This window comes from Capronia epimyces (assembly GCF_000585565.1).
Source record: "Capronia epimyces CBS 606.96 chromosome Unknown aczIQ-supercont1.11, whole genome shotgun sequence".
Classification (NCBI taxonomy): Eukaryota; Fungi; Ascomycota; class Eurotiomycetes; order Chaetothyriales; family Herpotrichiellaceae; genus Capronia; species Capronia epimyces.
In genome coordinates this window covers 563,921-586,051 of record NW_006912914.1, presented here as the reverse complement: position 1 = coordinate 586,051, position 22,131 = coordinate 563,921, and the positions used below count along the sequence as shown (strand labels likewise).

The 22,131-nt window shown below is 53.0% G+C and overlaps 6 protein-coding genes across 6 annotated transcripts; 3 read left to right on the top strand and 3 right to left on the bottom strand.

The window, feature by feature from the left end:
• Positions 1–442: 442 nt before the first annotated feature.
• A1O3_10257 (uncharacterized protein) lies at positions 443–1,666 on the top strand (the record flags this gene model as incomplete). Its single annotated transcript, XM_007740347.1, has 2 exons — positions 443–532; positions 590–1,666. The coding sequence occupies 2 exons, from the start codon at positions 443–445 to the stop codon at positions 1,664–1,666; spliced, it is 1,167 nt and encodes a 388-aa protein (XP_007738537.1).
• A 527-nt stretch (positions 1,667–2,193) lies between these two features.
• Positions 2,194–5,996, top strand: A1O3_10256 (uncharacterized protein; the record flags this gene model as incomplete). The annotated part of the gene is made up of 5 exons (XM_007740346.1): positions 2,194–2,212; positions 2,263–2,307; positions 2,358–5,122; positions 5,174–5,515; positions 5,571–5,996. 5 exons carry the CDS (start codon positions 2,194–2,196, stop codon positions 5,994–5,996), a joined length of 3,597 nt encoding a protein of 1,198 aa, XP_007738536.1.
• A 406-nt stretch (positions 5,997–6,402) lies between these two features.
• A1O3_10255 (uncharacterized protein) lies at positions 6,403–7,527 on the bottom strand (the record flags this gene model as incomplete). The annotated part of the gene is made up of 1 exon (XM_007740345.1): positions 6,403–7,527. The coding sequence occupies one exon, from the start codon at positions 7,525–7,527 to the stop codon at positions 6,403–6,405; it is 1,125 nt and encodes a 374-aa protein (XP_007738535.1).
• A 733-nt stretch (positions 7,528–8,260) lies between these two features.
• Positions 8,261–10,459, bottom strand: A1O3_10254 (uncharacterized protein; the record flags this gene model as incomplete). Its single annotated transcript, XM_007740344.1, has 6 exons — positions 8,261–8,475; positions 8,571–8,710; positions 8,811–8,917; positions 9,030–9,215; positions 9,297–9,509; positions 9,698–10,459. 6 exons carry the CDS (start codon positions 10,457–10,459, stop codon positions 8,261–8,263), a joined length of 1,623 nt encoding a protein of 540 aa, XP_007738534.1.
• Positions 10,460–11,693: 1,234 nt separating this feature from the next.
• A1O3_10253 (uncharacterized protein) lies at positions 11,694–16,095 on the bottom strand (the record flags this gene model as incomplete). Its single annotated transcript, XM_007740343.1, has 2 exons — positions 11,694–13,990; positions 14,043–16,095. 2 exons carry the CDS (start codon positions 16,093–16,095, stop codon positions 11,694–11,696), a joined length of 4,350 nt encoding a protein of 1,449 aa, XP_007738533.1.
• Positions 16,096–17,305: 1,210 nt separating this feature from the next.
• A1O3_10252 (uncharacterized protein) lies at positions 17,306–22,041 on the top strand (the record flags this gene model as incomplete). The annotated part of the gene is made up of 5 exons (XM_007740342.1): positions 17,306–17,442; positions 17,501–18,275; positions 18,321–19,933; positions 19,995–20,627; positions 20,754–22,041. 5 exons carry the CDS (start codon positions 17,306–17,308, stop codon positions 22,039–22,041), a joined length of 4,446 nt encoding a protein of 1,481 aa, XP_007738532.1.
• Between the last annotated feature and the right edge of the window lie 90 nt (positions 22,042–22,131).

The window sequence follows — 22,131 nt, the reverse complement described above, 5'->3', positions numbered from 1 at the left end:
CTCCTCACAGCACCAAGAACAGCTGGAGGCAGCGGACTCGAGGACACGGCACTGGGCAGAAGTCCCGTGTTCTCGAGTTTATCCCAGCTCAGGGCTAGACGTATTGCAGGATTCAAAGTAATCAATGCTGGAACAGACCACCCCGTCTCCCTCAATCGTGTCGCGTGGTGTGTGTAGCAAAGCGCGGTCAACACCGTGCGGATGGGGAATTGTCACTTCTATGGATACGTACTATTGCTTAGTACACGAAGCCCCCACACTCGGCAAACCTGCCACTGCCAGCCATCTCACTCGGAGGCTCCGCATCGGCGTGTGACGATTTTCTATCGCCGACTCTGAAATTTTTGGTGACCACGATTCCACGATTGCACGATTCCACGATTGCACGATTCCACGATTCCCGTGGCCGTTCCCTCAAGCAAATCTTCCACGACCAGCAACCATGGCTGTTACAACTCAGTCGACGGCGAAAACGACGACGGTCTCGGCCACACGCCCCAAAGGCACGCCGTACCAGTTGGACCCTGACCAGGTGCGTTACTCTTACTTCGGAGAGTGAGTGGTTCGAAGTATCTCTAACATACCCTAGACCCTCAAAGCCTCCCGAGCCCTTCTACAACACGTACAAGCCGAGACCAAGCGCATACAGGAAGCGTCATCCAAGACAAGCCTTCTCGCTGCGGAAACATCTGACCCCGATGACGACGTAGCCGGCGATGGAGAGGCTCCCATATGGCTTACCTTGACCACGAAGCAGCATATTGTCGACCAGACTCGGTTAAAGCCGAGCAAGATATCAGTCCCACACTCGCTTAACACATCTCCCGACTTGCGGATATGTTTGATTACCACAGATCCTCAGCGCGCGGTGAAAAATGTGGTCGCTGACCCTGCATTCCCGGCGCCTCTCAAATCCCGTATCACCCGAGTCATTGGGTTCTCGAAATTGAAGTCCAGATACAAGACGTTTGAGCAGAGAAGGCAGTTGCTGGCGGAACATGACATCTTCCTCGCTGATGACCGCATTATCACTCGGTTACCTGCCGTCATGGGCAAGGTGTTCTATAAAGGAACTGCCAAGCGGCCCATACCCATATCAATCGCAAAGCCTCAAAAAGGCAAGAAAGAGACATCACAAAAATCCACCAAAACCGAAGGATCTGCTCCGCCCACCTCTCCAGCTGCGTTGGCAAAGGAGATTGAGAAAGCCATCGACGCTGTTCCGGTTAGCCTTAGACCAGGGACGTTGGTAGCCGTGCGCGTCGGCCTCGTTTCTTTCCAACCTGAACAGCTAGCGGACAACATCGCTGCAGTCGTGCAAAATGTGATTGACAAGCACGTTGTCAAGGGGTGGAGAAACGTCAGAGGGATTCATATCAAGGGCCAATCTTCCGTGGCTGTACCAATCTGGCTAGCTGATGAGCTCTGGACTGAGACTGATGATATTGCCGTTAACAATGCTGACAACGACGGAGTTGATGATGATCAGGGGCAGAAGCGAAAGAGAAATCCTGAAAGCACAAAGGGTCCTCAGGTCGGTTCCCGCAAGAAGACGAAAGTTGGAGAAGGAAAGGATGATAAGGCGGCGGTAGAGCGTGGGCTCGTGGAAGCCAGAAAAAGCAAACTTGCAGCCCAGAAAGCCCGTATTTTTGGAGAGGAAGTGTAATGCTCAAGAGGGTGCAACGCTGCAGGGATGTTCGTACGACATCACATCACGAAACTTGGAGAAAATAAAGGCGCTCGGCGCAGATTTCTAGATACCCTTCACGTACAGAAACTCTGATTATTGTGTGGTTTGGTGCGGTGCGCTATGCAAGGCTGAGATGACAGCCTCTTGAAGCTTGTCGTAGTGTTTGCCCGCTCTCAGGATGGATTCAACTGCAGTGCTTTGTAGTGCTGTCAATATTGGAGCATGGAATGGCCCAATGCAGGGTCCGCAGGTCCGCAGGTGCGCCCGCCGTTCATTGCTTTGTCTTGGCGCCCATCATTGCGGCGGGATCACAAGTCAAACTTGAACCTGGCCAAACACACATTCAATGGCACTCACCCGTCTCGGAGAGTGAAGTAGGGTATGTGACATATACGCAGCAATATCCGCCGGTTGATCTAGGAGGCAGGAGTCCTGACCTCTTTTGTACCTCCGCCTTCCGTCATGCGAGCGTCAGCACACTCTCTACAACATCGCGGACCATCATGGACCGCAAGCGCAAGAGTAGGCTGGTACTATCCGTCTGGGTATCAGCACACTGACAAACTGGCCAGGGGAGCTACGTGACCTGAACCTGCGCGTCTGGGCAGGCGCAAAGGGTAATGTCTACGCTTTGTCTTGCATTCCGACCCCGCTGATGGAAACGCAGATGTCTACGATGTAGCAACCTCCCTCGATTCATCTCTTAAGAAAAACACTGCCTTCATTAAACGCCTCCGCACCGGTCTCTCGTCCACGGCACAAGACACATTTCTCTCCGAAGTCCGCACGTTGTCCCTGCAAAAATATCTCTCCGAGATTATATCTGCTACAGCTGAAGGACTGAGCAAACTCAAGACCGCAAGCGAGATTGCCACCGCGGTCGAGGTAGTTAGTGCACTACACCAGCGTTTTGGGCCAGCGGAATTCACGAAACAGTTGGCATGGCTGCTCGGCAAGGGATTGACTCCGCCGGACAAGGCTCAGGTGAAGCTATGGAGCCTGGAAGTCCGTGAACGTGAGGAGAAGGAACGTCTTTCCCGTCATCGGATTCTTCTTCGGGTGGTCACAGAGTTCTGGATATGTGGTATTCTTCGAAGTTTGGACGACGTGGATCGCCCCGACGAGAGCTTGAGTCGAGGCAAGGATGTTCCATTACAGGCGGAGTTCAAACCAAAGCCCGCTGCAAATGGTACCCGACCTGACGCTCACATCGAACATGAGCCTTTCCCTCTCGAAGTTTTAAAGGAACTGCTCGGGCACGACCCTGAACACGCCAATCTGAGTCTCGCCGTCCTCTTTGTCAAAAACTTTGCTTGGGACGTCCTCGGACTCAAGCCACCTTCCGAGGAAGCCAGAAAACCGGTCGATGCCGAAGGTAACGCAGCAGAGACGACCGGTCAGGGTGTAGTCTCTAGCGACCTAAGCGAGGAAGATCAACCCATCATGTCACAATCTATCCGACAACGATTCGTAAACGTGTTTGAACGTTATCTGGCCAGTGTCAAGAGCCATGTCGTACGAAACCAAAAGTTATTAAGCAACCAAAGCCGCCGCAACGCAGAAGCCTATGTCAAGAGTGGTGAAATCTTCGAAGACCGACAGGCCAACTATGAGAAGCAGTTGAAGGCGCAAGAGAAATTGGTTACCGGCGCCCAGATCCTGTGTGATGTCCTGGGACAAGAGATGCCAGATCTGGCCGAGAAGGAGAACGCGGAGACTACAGCGGCTGGCAGCGTAGGAATGATCAAGACTGGAGATTATCTCAAAGGATCGGGTGACGGCGCCGGCATCTGGGAAGACGAGGAAGAACGCCGTTTCTACGAGAACTTGATGGATCTCAAGGGCCGAGTCCCTAGCATTCTCCTGGAGGACTCGAAGAAGAAGCCCGAGGCCGACGAGCGCCCAGACTCGAGTGGTGTCGCCACTGAAAGCGAATTGGGCAAGCATTCCGAAGCCGATGACCAGTCAACCACGATTGCCAACAAAACCGTCGGGGCCCAAGTTGATGCTCTCCTCCTGCGACTGCCGGAATTGCAGTCCAAAGACGCGGTTGACCAGGTGGCGCTGGATTTTTGTTTTCTGAACTCCAAAGCCTCTCGGAACCGCCTCACCAAGTCCCTGCAAGAGGTTCCGAAGGGCCGAACAGACTTACTTCCGTTGTATGCACGCCTTGCGACCACTCTGGGTCAATACATGCCAGATATTGTCCAAGGATTGGTAGGGCACCTTGATGAGGAGTTCCGAAGCCTCCAAAGACGAAAGAGCAAGGATTTCCTCGGTCAGGTCCGAATGGCGAACATTCGTTATCTCGCGGAGCTGACCAAATTTGGCTCTGTTCCGGAGCACGTTATTTTTCATTGCTTCAAAGTGAGCTTGGATGATTTTTCCCGAATGAATGTTGAAATCATTGCCCATCTGCTGGAAAACTGTGGACGATACCTCCTACGATCCCCTGAGACGGCGCCTCGAATGGCCTCCTTCCTCGAGACCCTCAACCGCAAAAAGTCGGCCCAGCATATGGGTGCGCAGGAAAGGATGCTGATTGAGAATGCGTTGTACTACGTTGATCCTCCGCAGAGAGCTGCGATACAGCAAAAAGAACGAACGCCGATGGAGCTTTTCGTGCGTCAGTTGGTGTACGTCGATTTGATCAAACGCAATTACCTAAAGGTGCTCAAGACCATTCGAAAGCTACACTGGGAGGAGAGGGAAGTTGTGGAGATTCTCGAGAAGATCTTCAGCAAACCTGGGAAGGTCAAATTCAGCAACGTTCATCTTATGGCGGTTTTGCTCCAGGCGCTCTTCCGCTACCACCAAGACTTCGCCATCGGAGTGATTGATAATGTCCTGGAACAAATCACTCTTGGCCTTGAACAGAACGATTTCAAGTTCAACCAGCGGAGGGTGGCGGAGGTCAAGTACCTGGGTGAGCTCTACAATTACAAGATGATTGACTCGACCGTCATCTTCGACACCTTATATCGGATTGTAACATTCGGTCATGAAGGCGGAACCCCGCAACCCGACAATTACACCCCATTCGACCCTCCCGACGACTTCTTTCGGATCCGCCTGGTCTGCACGGTGCTGGATACTTGCGGAGTCTGTTTCGACCGAGGCATCTCCCAAAAGAAGCTCGATTTCTTCTTGACCTTCTTTCAGTACTACCTACTGACCAAGGATCCGCTCCCTATGGACATTGACTTCATGGTACAGGACACATACTCACTTGTCAGGCCTAACTGGAAACTGGTGTCAGACCTTTCAGAAGCGGCGAGATTGTTCGCGGAAGCAGTGAATGCCAACTACAAGCAAGGCACGGACAAATCTGTTGAGCAAGCAGAGGACAACGAGGAGTCGGGTTCTGAGGATGGCGAAGTTGACGCCGAACTCGAGGCCGAGATGGCGCAATCTTCGGACGAGGAAGGCGAGGTGAGTGGATTCTGGATGGAACAGCCCAATGTTGCAGCTAACCAGAGTCAGGCGGGAGCGGCTGAAGACAGTGGCGAAGAGAAAGAAGATGTCGACTCGGAGGAAGAAGAACAGATTGTTGTGTTACGCCAAGAAGAGCAGATTGACCCTGAAGCCGAAGCCGAGTTTGACCGGGCCTTTGAGAAAATGATGGCCGAAAGCTTGGATTCTCGCAAGTTCGAGCGCAAGGCCCAGTTCGATGTGCCGTTGCCGATCCGCAAACTCCAACGGGTGGCAGTCGAGACCAACGACGAGGAGGCTCCGGCGGAGGTTCGACCTGAACCAAACACCATGGCATTCTCGTTGATGACCAAGAAAGGAAATCGGCAACAAGCAAGTATCCCTTTGATTTTTGTTTTGTCAACGACGCAAGGAGGAAATAGGCCGTGACTGACTAACAATCATGCAGACCAAGACGATTGAACTGCCGTCGGACTCGAGCTTCGCGATCTCGATGAAATCACAGCAAGCGGCAGAACGGGAGGAACAACAGCGGATCAAAAACCTGGTCTTGAACTATGATCTACGCGATGATCAGCATGATGGTATACCCAATGGATTTCCTTCCGGCCCTGTTATGCAACCCCCTCTAGAGAGGAATCCCAATACTAAAGGACTCAATGTGAAACCAGGCCCGGATCACTTCAACCCTCCTCTCAGTCGAGCAGAGAGAGCCGGACGCAATACGGCCCGAGCCAGGCGACTCAACCTGAAAGATGTGGACTGGTATGATACCAACAATGCAACTCGGAGCGGTGGGGTTGGCGGAAACGAAAACAACAGCTTTCGCACACCACCGGATAAGAGATCCCATTTATCCAAGAAGCCAGGCTGATTGGCCATTTTGGCCCGTATAGGACATGAACCCCCAACATCCAGCCAGTGGCTGGCGAATCCTATTATCCATAAGCTCGTCGCTTCGAATGCTATCGAGCGCCATGTCGCCGCCGAAAGGTGGGCCGCTTCAGCCGGGTGGTTTTCGCCATCTGCGTCCATCACATTCGCCGATGGCAGCGTCCGGAGATCGCTTCAACTCTGGAAGGCACCACCCGAGGCGTCGTACATCTCATGATTGTTCCCGAACGGTCAGTCCTCTGAGGGGTCGGCTCTCCAATGCGTCTAGATCCACGGCAGGAAGTGCGCGGCGCCCAGATCGAGGCGTCTGGTGGCACCTCGCAAATTCCGGAGAAGAGTTAAGTGGAAGCGGTGGAGGAGGAAGGTCGAGAAATGAGATGTATCTGCTACTCTCCCCGGGCAAACCGTTTATCCAGTTCCATGGTGAAGAGTGGTCTTGGACCTTGAAATGCAATTTGTATCTCGTCAGATCGGATGTGGTTGCTGGTACTCAACTGTCCGCCGAACTGGGTGGGCCACTGCTCCACATCCCATTCAAGACCGTGGGTGGTGAGCAGGGAGCGACCAAGCACGGGGATGATGCCGACGTTTTCTTCGAAATAGCCGGGCTCGACGTGGATGAGGTTGTCGCCGTTAGCTAGCACAAATGACAAGCTTTGTTCGGACAGGAGATAAATGCGACCTTGCAGGAGGTTGGGGTCGGTCTCGGCCATGTATAGGTGGTGAATTTGCGAGAAGCCTTGGTCGACACGACCGCCCAGGCCACCTATGACGACGACATCCATAATAGTATCATTGTAATGTTGTTGCTGATGCTGATGCTGATGCTGATGCTGTTGCTGTTGCTGTTGCTGTTCCACACACCACCGCCGGATCCATTTGAGACATTTCGTAAAGTCGGTGGAGTACTGGTCCGGATCCTGAATGACGGTGACGCCGCGGCTGCGGTAGTGCTCTTCGACGACACGACTGAGCGAGTCCAGGTCTCCGATGATAGCGTCGGGGAGTCGATTGCGACGGTGACTGTGGCTGGGGCTGTGGTGGTGCTTTTGTGATGACTGGTTCTGGTTCTGATTCTGGTCCGGATCGTGATCGTGGTCTTTAGGCTGGTCTTTCGCCCGCGACTTGGTGGACTCATCATGATCAACCTTGGTTCGAATTTGATTCTGATTCTGGGACTGATTCTGGGACTGATACTGTTTCTGGTACCTGTACAGCCGATCGGCTCCGGCATCGGCACACACCAGGACCGCAGCGCCGTCAATCACGGCGTCCAGCGCGTTCGGGTTCATCGGCTGGTTGAGGATGATGATGGCGTAAGGGTGGGTTGCGTGGCCGTTGAGGAGGCCGCATGGATACCATGTCGTGGTGGTGGTGGTGATATTCGAGTCTGGGTTCAAAGTCGAAGTCGAAGTCGAATTCGAATTCAAGTTAGAAGTGGACGCTGGGGTCGTTTGTGACGAATTCAAGTTCGAAGCAGACGCCGGGGTCGTTTGTGACGGTGTCGACATGTTTCTTGTGCGGCGACGCCGATGGCAATGTCAGCGCTATCCCGGCGTTGAGGTGAGTGCGGTGGGTTGGAGCAGTGATCCCGAAGGCGATGATCGAGGTGGTGGCGGTGGTGTTCAGAATATATCGTCTGTACACACACACCCACACACATACCTTATATATCCATACCTAGTAAGTAGCTCTATCTATATATATATTTGGTGTGGATTCATGTTTACATGTACATGTATGTGTTTGAGAGAGAGGGAGGGAGTGTGTTGTGTAACTTAACTTGTAACGGTCTAGATTACAGATCTGTGGGCGGACCACGGACGGATAAGGACACGGGATCGTATGTACTGTAACCCTAACCCTAACCCTAACCCTAACCCTTCCTACATGTACGCCTTCTAAGCCTTGCCTTGCCTCCTTAGCCTTGGCGCTCACCCAGCCCAATTACCTATGTACTGTAAACTGCAGGTGCTGTCGTGACAACCTCAACATCAATGCCAGTGCCAGTGCCCAACTTCTTTACCTAGTAGGTATCCTTGGTTTCTGTTGCTGGTATATGTACGTACGTATCTTACTTACCTCTGAGGCTTACTCTGGACAGGCTCCCCGGGAAACCATATCTTCTCCTCTCCTCTCCTCACTCTCCAACTAGTGCAGTCGGACTCCCCACGATACTACCGGGTGAGTACTCCGTACACAGCTTGGACCTTCATGTACAGTACTCCGTCCTTATTCTGGTCACTACGCCTCTGCTCGGCCCTTAAAGTCAAGCTTCCAGAACTTATTTTCCGTAATCACTTCGGTGACGCGACTGCCTCCCTCGTTCGCGCCATCCTCTGCCGCCGTCGGTCGTTTGGCCGCCGCCTTCCGCCTGTCTCGTAGGATAAAGAGTTGAATGGCAATCACACTGAAGATGGCGGCAATGACCAACCCCCAGGTGGTGGGAAACCCGCGGCCTACGGAGTGCAACCCGTCAGTGTAAGTTCACATCCACGTCCACGTCCACGTTAGACTTCGACCAAAAGTGTCCCTGTCCCTGCTCACTACTTACGGAAAGTCGGCGCCATGGTCTGCGGAAAGATGATGATGGGCAGCCAGGCCGCCACGGCGTACTGGAAGCCGTTCATGCTACTGATCACCATGGCGCGCTGCTCATTGTCGTCGGCACACGTCTCGTTTGCCCAGGTATAGCTATGGCAAGTCAAGAGCAGTCAGTCAGTCACATGTCATGGCTCTCGAGGTCGAGGTCGAGCCTGTGGTCAGGGTGCTGGGGACAGAAGGTGGAACGTACAAGACTGCGGTCATGAGATGAACATTCACCGTCAAGAATGCGAATTCCTTCAGATGGAGGCTTGAGGGCCAAAACGCCAGAATTCCGTTCGGAAGAAGCGTCAGGATCTGCCGAACAGTTCGCTTGTCAGCCCTCTTTTTTCACACGGTTCGTTGAATCCCTAGGTATCTCTCCCGCCTCGCCTCCGTGAGATGGAGGTGGAGATGGCTGGCAACTTACCAGAGGGACGAGCACCCAAGTGAACCTGCTGCCGGTGTAATCTGACAGAAATCCCCAAAGAACCACGCAACCGGCTGTGATCAGGGAGGTTCCAGTGGGGATGAGGTTACGCTTGACGACCGAAAACCCCTCAGATTTGAGCCAGATGCCAAAGTAGCCGTTCCCACCGCACGATTCGCCATAGAGCTTGTTTCAGGTGTTAGACCAGACATTTAACAATGCTCTTCCATCTCATCTTCGGAAAGAACAGCTCCGAAAGAGACTTACCACATATCCCACCACAAAAGCATACCATTTCCAAGAGCTGAGGATCTTTTTGAACGTCGCCCGTGTGATTTTCACCGGCGGGGCCTTACCGGCTTTCCTCACCCGCTCTTCTGCGAGATGGCGTTCATCCATGGTCAGATACCAGGCCCGGCTCGTGTACGGGGTGTCGGGGAGTAAGAGAAATGTTGCGAGCCCGACGGGGACAGTCATACACTGGGTGAATTGGTGTTAACAACAACAACAACAACAACAACAACAACAACAGCAAAGCAACAGCAACGGCAAAGCAACAGAAACAGCAAACACGGTCTTAACCATGTCATGTCCACACGGCCACTAAGCCCCCAACGCAAGCAAAGGAAACAAAAGACAAAAGCAAAAGACAAAGGATAGAAACTCACCCCACACACAATGTATAACCATCTCCATCCTGCGAGCCCGTGCTTGCCATCCAGATTCTTATACACGGCGGCCTGGAGATAGCCACCAAACGCGGTACCCAAAGGGGCGGTCATATGGAACAAGGCAGTCCGCTTGGCCAGCTCCGTCTTGGTATACCAGCTCCCCAGCACATACAACAGCGATGGAAAAAAGGAGCTCTCGAAGAAGCCGATCAAGAAGCGAAACGCATACAGCTCGCTCACGCTGTGCATGCCGGCCTGGGCAAAGGTAAAAGTGCCCCAGCAAACCTCCATGGCGGCGAGCCAGATATGAGGCCGGACGCGCTGGATGATCAGCGTGCTGGGAATCTGCATGACGGCATATGCCACGGTATAGGTGGTGCCGGCATAGGTGTACTGGTTGCCGTTCATGGCCAGGTCCTCCTTCATGCCCGACACGTACGCGTTGGCCATGTTGCCCTGGTCCAGGTATTTCAGGAAGAAGCCCAAGCATCCGATGCTCAGGATGGCCACGTCGATCTTGAGAAGCAGTCGTCGCTCCTCTGGCGACTTGAGGTGTGTGTCCGTGTCCCAGATGTAGGTGCGGAAGGAGCGGCGTGGCGGCTTCGCGGGCTCGGGCGCAGCCTCGGAGGGCGACGCGTTGGCGGAGTAGGAAGATGCCGGCCGGTCCAAGTCCTTCAAGTTCGCATCGTCGGAGTCGTGGATCCCGTCATCTGTGACGATGGCTTGTTTGCCATGAGTTGTTGAGTCTGCATGGCCCATGTTGGGTGTGAGATATAGAAGAACCGGGTCGTTCAGCCAAGTTCAACGGTGTTCCTATTTCTTCACCGGGCGGGTAGTGCGGGATAGGGCGGGATATAGGTCGAGATGGAGATCCAAAAATCAACCTCGACCCGGTTTGGATTCCTGTTTCTCTTTGGGTTCCTGTTCCTCCTCCTGTTTGGATTACTGTCCCTGTTCTTGTTTCTGTTCTGTTTCTTCCTGTTCCTATTTCATTCGACCACGACCAATCCCACTCACAAATCAGGCCTCAAAACATATCACGGACATGGACACGGACACAGACACAGAATCCAGGTCCTTCAAATGAGCGCCGAGTGAGCTCGAGAAGAATCAGATCAGACACACGATGGAAGCAGAGCCACGGATCCCGGCAAAGAGCGCCCTAGATAACATATATAAGAGTAAAGAGAAAGAGGGTCGGGATCCTACCCGGATGTGTGTGTACACAAGTATTGCAATACCCAGGGTTCCCTCACTAACGCTGGTTAATTACCACACCATCATATCACGACATATTCGTGCTCTAATGCCTCATCGATTACGACAGAAGCACTACCACACCGTACGCCCTATATTCTCATTCTGATTACGTTCTCATTCTTATTCTACACATGCTACCGGTAGTTCATGGTTACTTCACACGTTAATCCCACCCATCGCTATCACCACCATCGCCATGGCTATCACTATCACTATCGCCACTATCGCCATCACTATATCGAGCTAGGAAGGTGAGTGAATCTGAATAGATAGATACACTAAGTAAACTAGGTACAGAAGGTATCATCCAGCCTAACGATAACCTCCCCACCCCGCTCCCTCCCGCTTTTGCATGGATATTAGGTGGCGGTCACGGCACTGCTCTGCTCTGCTCTGCTCTGCTCGATTCGAGTTCTGGTTCTAGTTCCAGTACTAGTAGCCTAACTACCTTACGTACGTACCCGGCACTTCACTGTACCTAAGGTATGTCTGTATGTCTGTGAGGTATATCTATAAGGTATCTCTGTATGTCTGGGACGAAGCACAGCACAGCACAGCACAGCACAGCACAGCACAGCACAGCACTCACTCGTATCAGAGTTAGATTCAGGATCGGGATTACTAATAGTGTACTACATACATACAGAACACCTATACGGATGCACAGAGATAGGAACAGACACAGGCAGAGACAGGCAGAGACAGAACAGAAATAGAACAGAAATGTACTCTGCTACGCCTCCCGTTCGTCATCGTCATAATCATCATCATCATCCACAATTTCAATACCCCATACTTCTCGTCCACCACTTCCTTTGAACGGACCAAGTTGCACTCGAGGCATCGGTCCAGGACCGCTCCTTCTCGTCCACTCCTTGGGATCAGGATGCTGCTGGATCCAGCGCTGGAGCTTGGGACTGTCATAGACGACACTGATCACATTGGCCAGATTGTCAAAGTCGTACCTCAGTTTCCGCAAATGTCGGTAGCCCACGCAATACACCAGCATCGTCACCAGTGCCAGAATAAACAGGATGATCAACGAAATATATGCGGCCACTGGGGACATCTGCAGAACTTCGACCGCGATATCCACATGGGCTGGAGCGTTCGTGTCCGTCGTCAAGCTGCTGTTCTGATCTTGATGGTTTGACGCGCCCGAGCCGTCATCTATGATCTGCCCGAGGTCCCCAGGCAACGTAGCCCCGATTTGCTGAAAGCCCCAGCCGCCGCTGGCAGAAACGTTGGAAGAAATGAAATGCTGGAAGAAGGTCGACAACACCCGCTGCCCGAGCCGTGCCATCTGAGTGGGGTCCATCAACACTTCCAGGTCGCCTTGCGCGAGCTGATACATGGAGTAAGACATGAGATCGGTGTTGAGGCCTTGAGGCGGCAGACGAAAGTTGAAGTTCTTGTCGTCCAAATCTTCCACGTGGGAAGTGGTTGACCCGCCACTGGGCCAAAGCTTTTGCAGGTCTGCCGCAAACATTAGAGCGTCCTGGAACAGTACGCCGTAGCTGACGGTGACCTGATCGTGTATGACCCCAGATTCGGTCCCGTCTCCCGGCTGGCTGTAATTGTGGGTGAGATATGCGTCGCTCCAAGGCCAGTCGACTGTCTCGGGAGCGTCGATGATTGAATACTTCCAGACGCGACCTGTGGCCATGTCGACCGTCACGCTGGCGTTGCTCCATTCAATCCGAGGCTGGCAGTTGAGCGCCGACATTCGAGGCGCCTCCTTCCAGATGAGGTGCCGGAAATCGTCGGCTTCTCCATAGCCTCTTGCGTAGCTCGAATTCATCGAGTAGAAGTGTTGATCCGCAGTGCCTCGGATCCATTTCATGGTGAAGTTACGAGGATAGAGACCCGTGGACGATTCGAAGTCGTACACCAGGTCCTGCGGGTAGTTGTTGGACCAGTAGCCAATCGCAGCCGAGTCGCGGGCCTGACTGGACGCGTTGGCGCAACACAGAATCGTCCTTTCCCGGCTCAGGATCGGTGTTGTCGAAAAGTTGGCCTCGCGATTCAGCTCGAATTGCCCGTTGACTTCATAGCCCTTGGTCAGCGTGGTTGGATTCAGCGAGACATTCCAAATTCCGGGGTCGGTCAGGTCCCAGTCGGTAGTCCAGCTTGATAGATTCGTGGTCGATTCGATGCTACTACAATCTGCCGTGGCTCGTAGTGCAGGCGTGATGATGGTGATATTAACACTCTTGCCCAACGTCGAATTCCCACTTGTAGACGAAGAATTCGTCGTAGGGGTATTCGTGTACATCTGCGACTCCGTTATGGAAGATAGATCCACTGGCACAAAGCTCCAGCCGTCCATGCTCCAAGCAGGTTCTGATCCGTTGTATGCAAGCTGCAGGGTTGCCGAGTAGAGCCAGTTGGTCGAAAGGTGGCCGTAGAAGTCGGACAGGATATCCTGTCCCTCAGGGTCGCCTCCGCCCATGGAACTCCCAACCGAATACACGTAAACGAACGGCTGAGTCCTCGGCTCCCAATTGCGGATCAGGTTCATTTCACCCGTCCGAGAACCGTCGGCTCGTTGCCATAATGCGGACATGGACACGGTAAAGACCTGGGTGAGAATGGCGCCGGCAGAAACCAATGCCACGAGCAGGTGTCCGTTCCTGACTGCTTTGACCACAGAGCCGACTGGATGCGTGGCCAAATATGACAGGCCAATATTAGGCGCAGCAGGCACCGCCTTATGAGCCATGGTCACATACGGTTGGAGTCTGCGGAAAGCCCCGTCGAGATCATCCCACCACAGACTGATAACGACAGCGAGGAGGGTGGGCACTATCGAATAAGGCGCAAACGTGAACAGGTCACTGCTGGAAGGGAGCAGGTCAGTCTGATACGTGAAAGCGGATTCGTAGAGACCGGCGGTATGCGCAAGTACGAAGAGCACCAGGATCGCAGCGAATACGACAGTCAAAAGCGACAGCAATAGGAGGCCCGCGAGCCGTCGTACCACGAAGGGTCTCCAATCTTGATGGGTATCTGTCTGAGTCGGGACAGGAGCTGTATTCGGAAGTCAGCGCGCTCAGGGATGGGTGCGAGGGAAATTACTCACCGGGTTCTTCATCGACGGTCTTGACTGACCGTATGAGTCCGTCGCGCAAAAAATGGGTTGTGTGGTCCAATTTCCAATCCGACAATGCTCCATTGCCGTCGTCCCGTGCCTTAAAACAATCGCGGATGACGGAATTCCCTTCGATGAGTTTGACCACGGCTGCCACTGAAGCAGGGTCATTGTGCAATTGCAAGGGACGTCGGCCCGAGAGGAACAAAACCACGGCCATCAGCCCAGCTGAAACAAGGAAAAGTACAGCCAGCGAGATGGCGATGGGGAGGTTGACAACGACCCTCCGCGGACTCTCGATGACCTGGCCAGTATGCACAACCGGTCCATTCTCGGCGATATTGGCAATCATCATTTCACCTAGGAAACGCTGTTTGATTCTTCGGGCGCTCTCTCCGACAGACCCAGTGTCCATCATGCTGCCTGGATTGAAATCGTACATGGCCGCCAGCAATGCCGACACTCCTCCAAAGCTCGGTAGTGAGTTGGTGTTGGGGGTATAGATCATGCTGGTCCAATTGAGGTTCAAAAAGGCATCTTCAAAGCGATCCTGATCGAGACTCGTGGCCGGCAGCAGACTGCGACGAGCATTGAACACGGCATCATCAACGTCCAGAGTGGTCCCACTCGGCCCTGTGGTCGCGGTGACAAGCATGTCGGCAGCGTAGAACGAGGTCTTGCAGGACCATGCCGCGGCCTTGAAGTATTTGTTCCAGCTATCTGACGTATCACCACTCCAGGTGCCGTTGGTGGACAGCACAACCTGTCGATCGTCACATTGTGGCGTGGCGTTATAATACTGGCCTGAGGAGTTGTCATCCCAAATGGGCAAAACAACACGGGGTGGTGCAAACCATGAGCCACCGCCGTAGAAAGTCATGTATTGAGAAAATCCATTTATGCCTGCCTCACAGCCCTCATTGTCCGTCAGCAACAGTGAGTTGTACTGATGGGGGGATGTCGAGCCATCTTCGGTGACGTTCTCAACCCAAACGGCTTTTTGCACTTGCATTGCTTGACAGTCCAGCCCGACAGAAAGCACGGTCGTGTTCGCTTGCCATTGCTGGGCCTTTTCTGTCCCAGCGATCCCAAGGTCTAAAGTCACAGACGACGGCGAGAATGGTACGATGGCGTACTTGTCCGTCAACCAAGCGGATGTTGTGAGATTTTGGAGAATATTGCCGATGGTTCGGAAATACACAAGGTCATCGGCCGCCATGCTGATAGCATCATCGCTAGAAACCGCATATCGAGTAAACGGTACCCTCGAAACCAGCTCCACGGGCTGACTTTGCAACAAGGCCGAGGACAGAGGGTTAATCAACAAGGAGCCGATGACATGAACGAGTACAGTTGCCAGAAGGAAGTAGTTGAGATGCCCATGATTCTCACGCTTCCTTAAGCTGTCCGCAATGATAGACCACCACTGTCCGGGGTTCTTGAACAAGCTTGAAGTTGAGGAGGCGCCGGACACGTGGGACATGCGCGCAAGAGATTCAGTCCGGGCGGCGTCATGCAATGTAATGGTGGTCAGTATTGCATATAAAACGGTGACGAGGGTGGGAGTAAACCGCCATCCGAAAAGGATGGCAGAAGAGCCGTCGTCATGCCCGAGGCCATCGTGCACAACGGAATACGCCAACAGAAAAACCACCACCAGCCCGAGTACCAGAGCGACAACGAGGGTGGAGAGCAAAACGGGCCATCTGAGCGAGACTGGCTTCCAGAGCGGTGTCCTCGGAAACCCCGTGGACAGCGTCGGTTGTTGCGGATTATTGCTGGTTCTGTCTTCAATATCTACAGTTTGAAGAGTGGCGTACTGCGAATGCGGTTGCTTTGGTGGAGTTGGGCTTGTGTGGTCGTGGGCAAGTGTCGGTTCTGTGGCCTCGAGAATGGGACTTGCTTGAGGCTGAAATGGTGATGACTCCTCTTCTTGACTCAAGAGTGGAGTGTAAGAGGAGGAGACTGGGTTTCGCGGATGAATCGGGCGCAACGGTAGGCCATCCTCGTCCGAGGCAGAAAGCTGGTAGCCTTGTTGCGACATTATTGCTAACGGCACGGGCCGGGACTTGCTCAGAGCGCATGCAGAGGAAACCAAGGGCCTTCTAATGGACAGCACGTATATTTGTAGCTGTCGAGCTCTGACATGGCGGCGACGATAGACTCGATTGTTTTCAACGGGGTTCTGGTTTCAGGCTGGCACCGCTGTATAACTGGCCAGGAGCCTCAATCCGAGACAGAGTTTATTATCAAGCACTGTACTCTGTACTGCGTAAGGCCCCCAGTTGGGGTGGGGGCCATGCAGGCGGCAACATGTGGGAGAGGTACTCCGTCTCCCCCCGCCATTTGTGGTCTGTGTGACACTGCCCTGCTCTCGACATGTCAGTGTTAGTATATGTGAGATTGCTAGAACGATCAGACAGCAGGTCAGCCATTGATGATAATATACAGGATGCCTCGAATATGATGAAGAAGGAAAAGAGGTTCAAGTAAGGCCCCGGGCCGAGAGGGAACTAGGCTGAATGTAGATATCTCTTGCTGCCGCTCTTATTGACCATATAGCGGCGTGACGTGTCGCCTAAAGCAGACGCCATCGAGCTTTCTGCCTTGCGAGGCAACTCTACGCAGCACTCCGTAATAGACCAGGCAACATCAAGGGCGCGCTCCACTGCACTACTCCGTACGACGTACGTACCAGGTATGCTACTCACTACTACTCTGTACGGAGCACGCCTATGGCTGCCTTGTGTCCCGCTTTCGAGGCCATGTCGACGTGTCTTGCAGAAGATTCCGCCCCCATCTTCCCACTCGCCCGATCACGGCCATTTCTCTCTAGTTCGCCTATCTCTCTTTTCTGGTTTAGTTGTTCGCGGTCCTCGCTTGGGATCGAAGCAACTTTTCTATGGACCCGGTGAGGTTGCAGCGTAAGTCATGGTGGACGGACTAGTCGGCCGTTTGGTTTCCATCATCAGCTGCCCTCAAATTGGTAGCTGTATCCGTCACCTCTTCCATGCAGCATTGGCTTTCTTGCATCCGGGGATGCGGACTGCCGCTAATTATGTACTAGTAGTAGCCTTGTTGGCGCCCTTCGTCGGCTATTGACTGCTTGTTCGCCCGATCACTAATACTATCTGCTACGAGTCGGACTGAAAGCTCAAGCCACGAAGCCGGGCTGTCCCAACGAGGGCTTGATAAGGCTGCCCACCACCACCTTTTCTGTAACCTTCTTCTTCTCATATCCGAACCGCGGTAAGATGGCTGCCCTGGCTCAAGCTCAACCCCAGCCTGACCAGGCTCGGCGGCATATTGACACCATCCGTCGAGAAGCCGGACTCGAAACCGGCCAAGGCTCAAACCGAAACGTTCAAAACCTTCAGAACGCTCTTCACACGTACGCAGGGCCTTACATTTTTAGAAGAATGCCGAGCACAACTGATCCATCGTCACAGACTCGCCGAGGAACTCTACCAAAAATCAACTCATTTTCTGCTGGAGTTGATCCAGAACGCAGATGACAATGAATACGACGTCGCCGAGCCAAGTATTACTCTGACATATAAGAACCGCTATCTGCGGGTCGACTGCAACGAACGAGGCTTCAGCCCAAAGAATGTCGAAGCCATCTGTAGGGTTGGTAGCAGTACCAAAGCAGGGCAAGACCGTGCTTCGAGCTATGTCGGAGAGAAAGGCATTGGGTTCAAGTCGGTTTTCAAAGCTGCAGATGTTGTCTGGATCTCATCCAATTCGTACACTTTCAAGTTCGACAAGAGACAGGTCTTGGGTATGATAGCGCCCATCTGGGAGCCTTTCCCGGGTCCGTCCGAGCCATCGATGACCTCCATCCTCTTGCAACTGTCCCCCGACTACCAGGAGAAAGGACTGCTATCTGACCTCAAACAATTCGACCCTCGGATGCTGATGTTTCTACGTCGCTTGAAGAGGGTCAAAATCATCATTCATGAAGGCGGGGCTCCCTGGGAGACCACTTTGAGCAAGAACATCGGGATATCCCACCAGGAGACTTCCGTTGAGCTCACCCAGGACGACAAAACGATGCGGTATTTGGTCAGTTCTTACACCGCAAGGAGTCTTGCACCGGAGCCCAAGCGACCTGGAGCGACTGAATCACAAATCATGCTTGCCTTTCCAGACTTTGCAGAAACGGAAACCATAGAGCCCCAGAAGGTTTATGCTTTTCTTCCCATCAGAGACTACGGGTTCAATGTGCGTGGTGTCCCTGAAGCCCAATCTCCCTGCTGATTTTTACAGTTCTTGCTGCATGGAGATTTTCTTCTCTCTGCCAACCGAGAGGACATCTTGGACCATTCGGAGTGGAACTGGTCCCTTAGACGAGAATTTGTGGATGCTTTCGTGGCTGTGGCTAAGACATACAGCCATAGCCAGCTAGGTTACATTTGGCCTCGATACATCCCGCTCAAATCGACGCAATCTCAATTCTTTGCGCCCGCAAGACAGGCGATCATTGCGCAGCTTTCTCAAGAGCGTGTGCTGAAATGCCGGACTTCCGAACTGAGAATGCCATGTTCTTTGTTTCATGTCCCCAAGGACTTCTGCGATAAAGAGGGTATACCGATGACCTCCACTACAACAAGCGATCAGCGTTATCTAAGTCCTCAATACTCCGACTCCCTAAAGGAGAATCTAGAGCTGCTCGGAGTGAAGGAAATGACCGACTCCATCTTCTTGGACCACCTATCAGCCTTGCTGGACCAAGATGCTGTCTCATTCCAAAAGCAAAAATCGGTTGCCTGGCATACCCGACTTGCGGAAATCTTGTTGAAACTCTCCTTCGAGGCTGCCAATCATGAAAGAATCGTTGATTTGCCGGTAATCCCGCTCAGTGACGGTCGATGGGTGTCTGCAAAGGAGGAATACATCTATCTCCCCCAGGAGGCGGAAAACTGCCCTGCACCTGAGGGCTTCAGACTCTCGTTGGTCCGTGAAGATGCAGCCAATCATCCAACTGCTCGTTCACTGTATTTGCAGCTCGGACTGAAAGTCCTTGGACAAGACAGTATCGCCCTTGGCATCATCAATGAGCACATGAAGGAATCCTTCAACCCGTACTCGATGACCGTTCCACAGCTCATTTCCCAGCTTGCTTTCCTCTTCCATGCCAGAATCGACGACTTGCGTGTCAAACATGTTTGGGTCACGACTGGGATCGGTTCCGCTCGTTTCCGCGCCGAGGAGACATACTTGCCTTCGAAAAATCCCTTCGCCGCGAGCCATTACTTCGCGGGCCGGCCTGAGATCCCGTTCCTCCATGCCGACTATTCGACCGCTGGCAGAGAGAATACTACCCGATGGTTTGAGTGGCTTGAGAGTGTTGCCGGCATGTCCATCCTGCCGCGACTGACCGAACGTGTTCTGAGTCAACCAAGGTACTTTCGCCTGTCCCGCCATTTTTTGTTCATCATGGAGTCCAACGAGCCCAAGGACTTCTTGGTCCTCCTCCGAGACAACTGGAACCATTACTCAAGTTGGTTCGAAGATGACGGCGGTGTTTTCCCGAATGATTCGCGAGAGCTCAGTCGAGAACGCGTCATAAAAGAAATACAGGCATCGCCGGTGCGATGCCGAGGTGGCATAACAAAGTCCTTGCGGGACGTTTTTCTGCCAATCCCTGAACTCGTGGACAAGGCACAGGGCCAAGTGCCTTTCATTGACGTCGCCGATCCTCTTGACCAACGCTGGCGAAGACTGGGTGTTCTTGGTTTAGGCGTGGAGGGAAATGTGAGCTTTTACCTACGCTGCCTAGAATCAATGCGCGGGAAAGGCGACCCGGCACCGGTGGATCGGGCCACCATGCTGCTTGAGCAAATTCAAGCACGATATTCGGATGACGAGGAACTTGTAAGGTATGTGACGTTTATGACTTGATCTTCTCTCCCTGAAAGCCGTCACTGACAGTAGATATAGAAAATATTTCACGGAAAAGCCGCTTATCTGCATACCAAACACGCAAGCGGGCCGACCAGTGCGCTGGGCCAAAGTACAGGACTGCCTGTGGAGTGGCCCGGAATGCCTCCGGCGATTTGTGGCCCTCAAGAACATCTATCCATCGTGTCAGAGGCTCTTCCGCGACTTCTTCCTAGTCGCAGATGCTACTATTTCGGATGTTGTCCGCGAGCTCACATTAATCAACATAGGTGATCCTCTGGCCTACATCAGGAGCTTGTTCTTGGAGTTAGAGAAACAACTCGAGAAAGACGAAACATCTACTGCTGTTGATTCGCTTCAAACGCACAGTATATGGCCAATCTACACGACGGAGGACAAGGATGACTGGGATGCGCTTGGATGTGCGAGGGAACCCATCCCGTGGTTCATTGCTGACCGAGTGCATTTACTTGAAAGTTTCCAGGGCCTTGTTCCTCTATTGGCGTTCCAGGTTGAAGATATCCTCAAGATGCCGCTCCTCATCAGAAAGCTTGGTGTCGACAGGAGAAGGCTGACCCGAGCAGCTACGAGCATCGCTGAAACCGTGGATGTCGTACACTCTGACACGGCTTGCCAGGACGACTTACGTTCAAAAGCGGATTTCATCGCAAGGTGTGTAACTTCCGTCTAGTGGACTTTCTGCCGCCCACAGCTTTCTCATCTCTTCCGATTTCCACAATATCTGCTCTACTCGTGTTTGTGCTCGTGACGATAGTGCTGACTTAATGCCTCTAACAGGTTGATTCCACAGAAGGAACGCGGCAAGATGGAAAAAGTCGCTAAACTGAAAGCCTTGAAGGTCTTCTCGACTTCACGAGTGATCCAAAAGTGGTCTGTTCCAGTTGGGCAGGAGGCACACCCAGGACGGGCCAAAGACGGAAGTGTTGTGCTCGCAACTGAACACGAGGTCCTCGAGATCTATCTCAAAGAACGGTACTTTGAGGAGAATAAGACACCCGCCGACCTAGTCGAGGCAATTGCAGGTTTCTGCGCAATCGAGGACCGACACTCGCTTCTGCTTACAATTGCCCTGACGGAGAAGCCACCAAAGGTCCATGAATGGTTTCAGCGCCACGGGATTTCCGCTCTCAACCTCGAAGATGACCTTCCGGACGATGTGACAGACATTGACGATTTCGATCCCCGGAAGAAGGTAGGAACCACTCCCCGTCGCATTTACAAGACAGTGGTTTTGAAGGACGATTTGGTACGAATGTTCGTTCCCTTTGCTTCACTGCAGGAATTCGGCATGGGAGGTCTCGCTTTGGCATACCAGGTCGCCGATGGCACTAGCGGGCTTCTGATGGACCACAATTGGAATGCCGCGGATCTTTACCTGGATGATGATGACAAGTCGATCGTATCTAAAGCCGAGTCGAGCTGGTCAGGAACAACAATCGGCGGTGGAGGGGCAAAATTACTCGGGCTATTGGGCGGCTCGAAAATGCGGAGAAAAATGTTCCAGAAAACTCTGACGCCAGCGGTCAATGAGGACTTGGAGTATGTTGGGCAGAGGAAGGTCTCGCACGAGCTCCGTCGCATGCTCGGAAAAGCCTATGATCCCAACAAACACTGGACGAGCCCTCTGCGGACCCGCGACGGCAACAAGACGTTTTCACCCGATCGGAACAGCGATGGCAAGCCGAAGGTTTATGCCAGCTTTACCATCAAAGACACCAGCAAGGTCTTCACCCGTTACCTTGCTCAGGGGTACTCGGACGCAGCCAAATGGGTGGTCAAGCCGCCTGTGTACCATCTGGATGTGAAGACCACAGCCGGGAATCTGAACTCTGAGTTTTCCGTCAGCAATGCCCAGTTGAAGATGGCTCGCATATACACAATCCCTGCACGAGAGGTTTCCGGGATTCCAAGCAACGTCTATGTCCTGGTTCGGGCTTTCAACACACATGACAAGGATGCAGATATACAGTTCCTGTTGGACCCCTGGTCACTTTATTTGGCAAACAAGATGGACCTGGAGGCGGATAAGGAGTATCGCGCAAGACTACAGGGAGCTGGCACGTGAAGTAGCGGAGTGCCATTGCTGATAGCACTATTTACATGTACATATATTCGCACCGTGTTGTCCTCTCCTCCTTACCTGCAAGGCTTTACC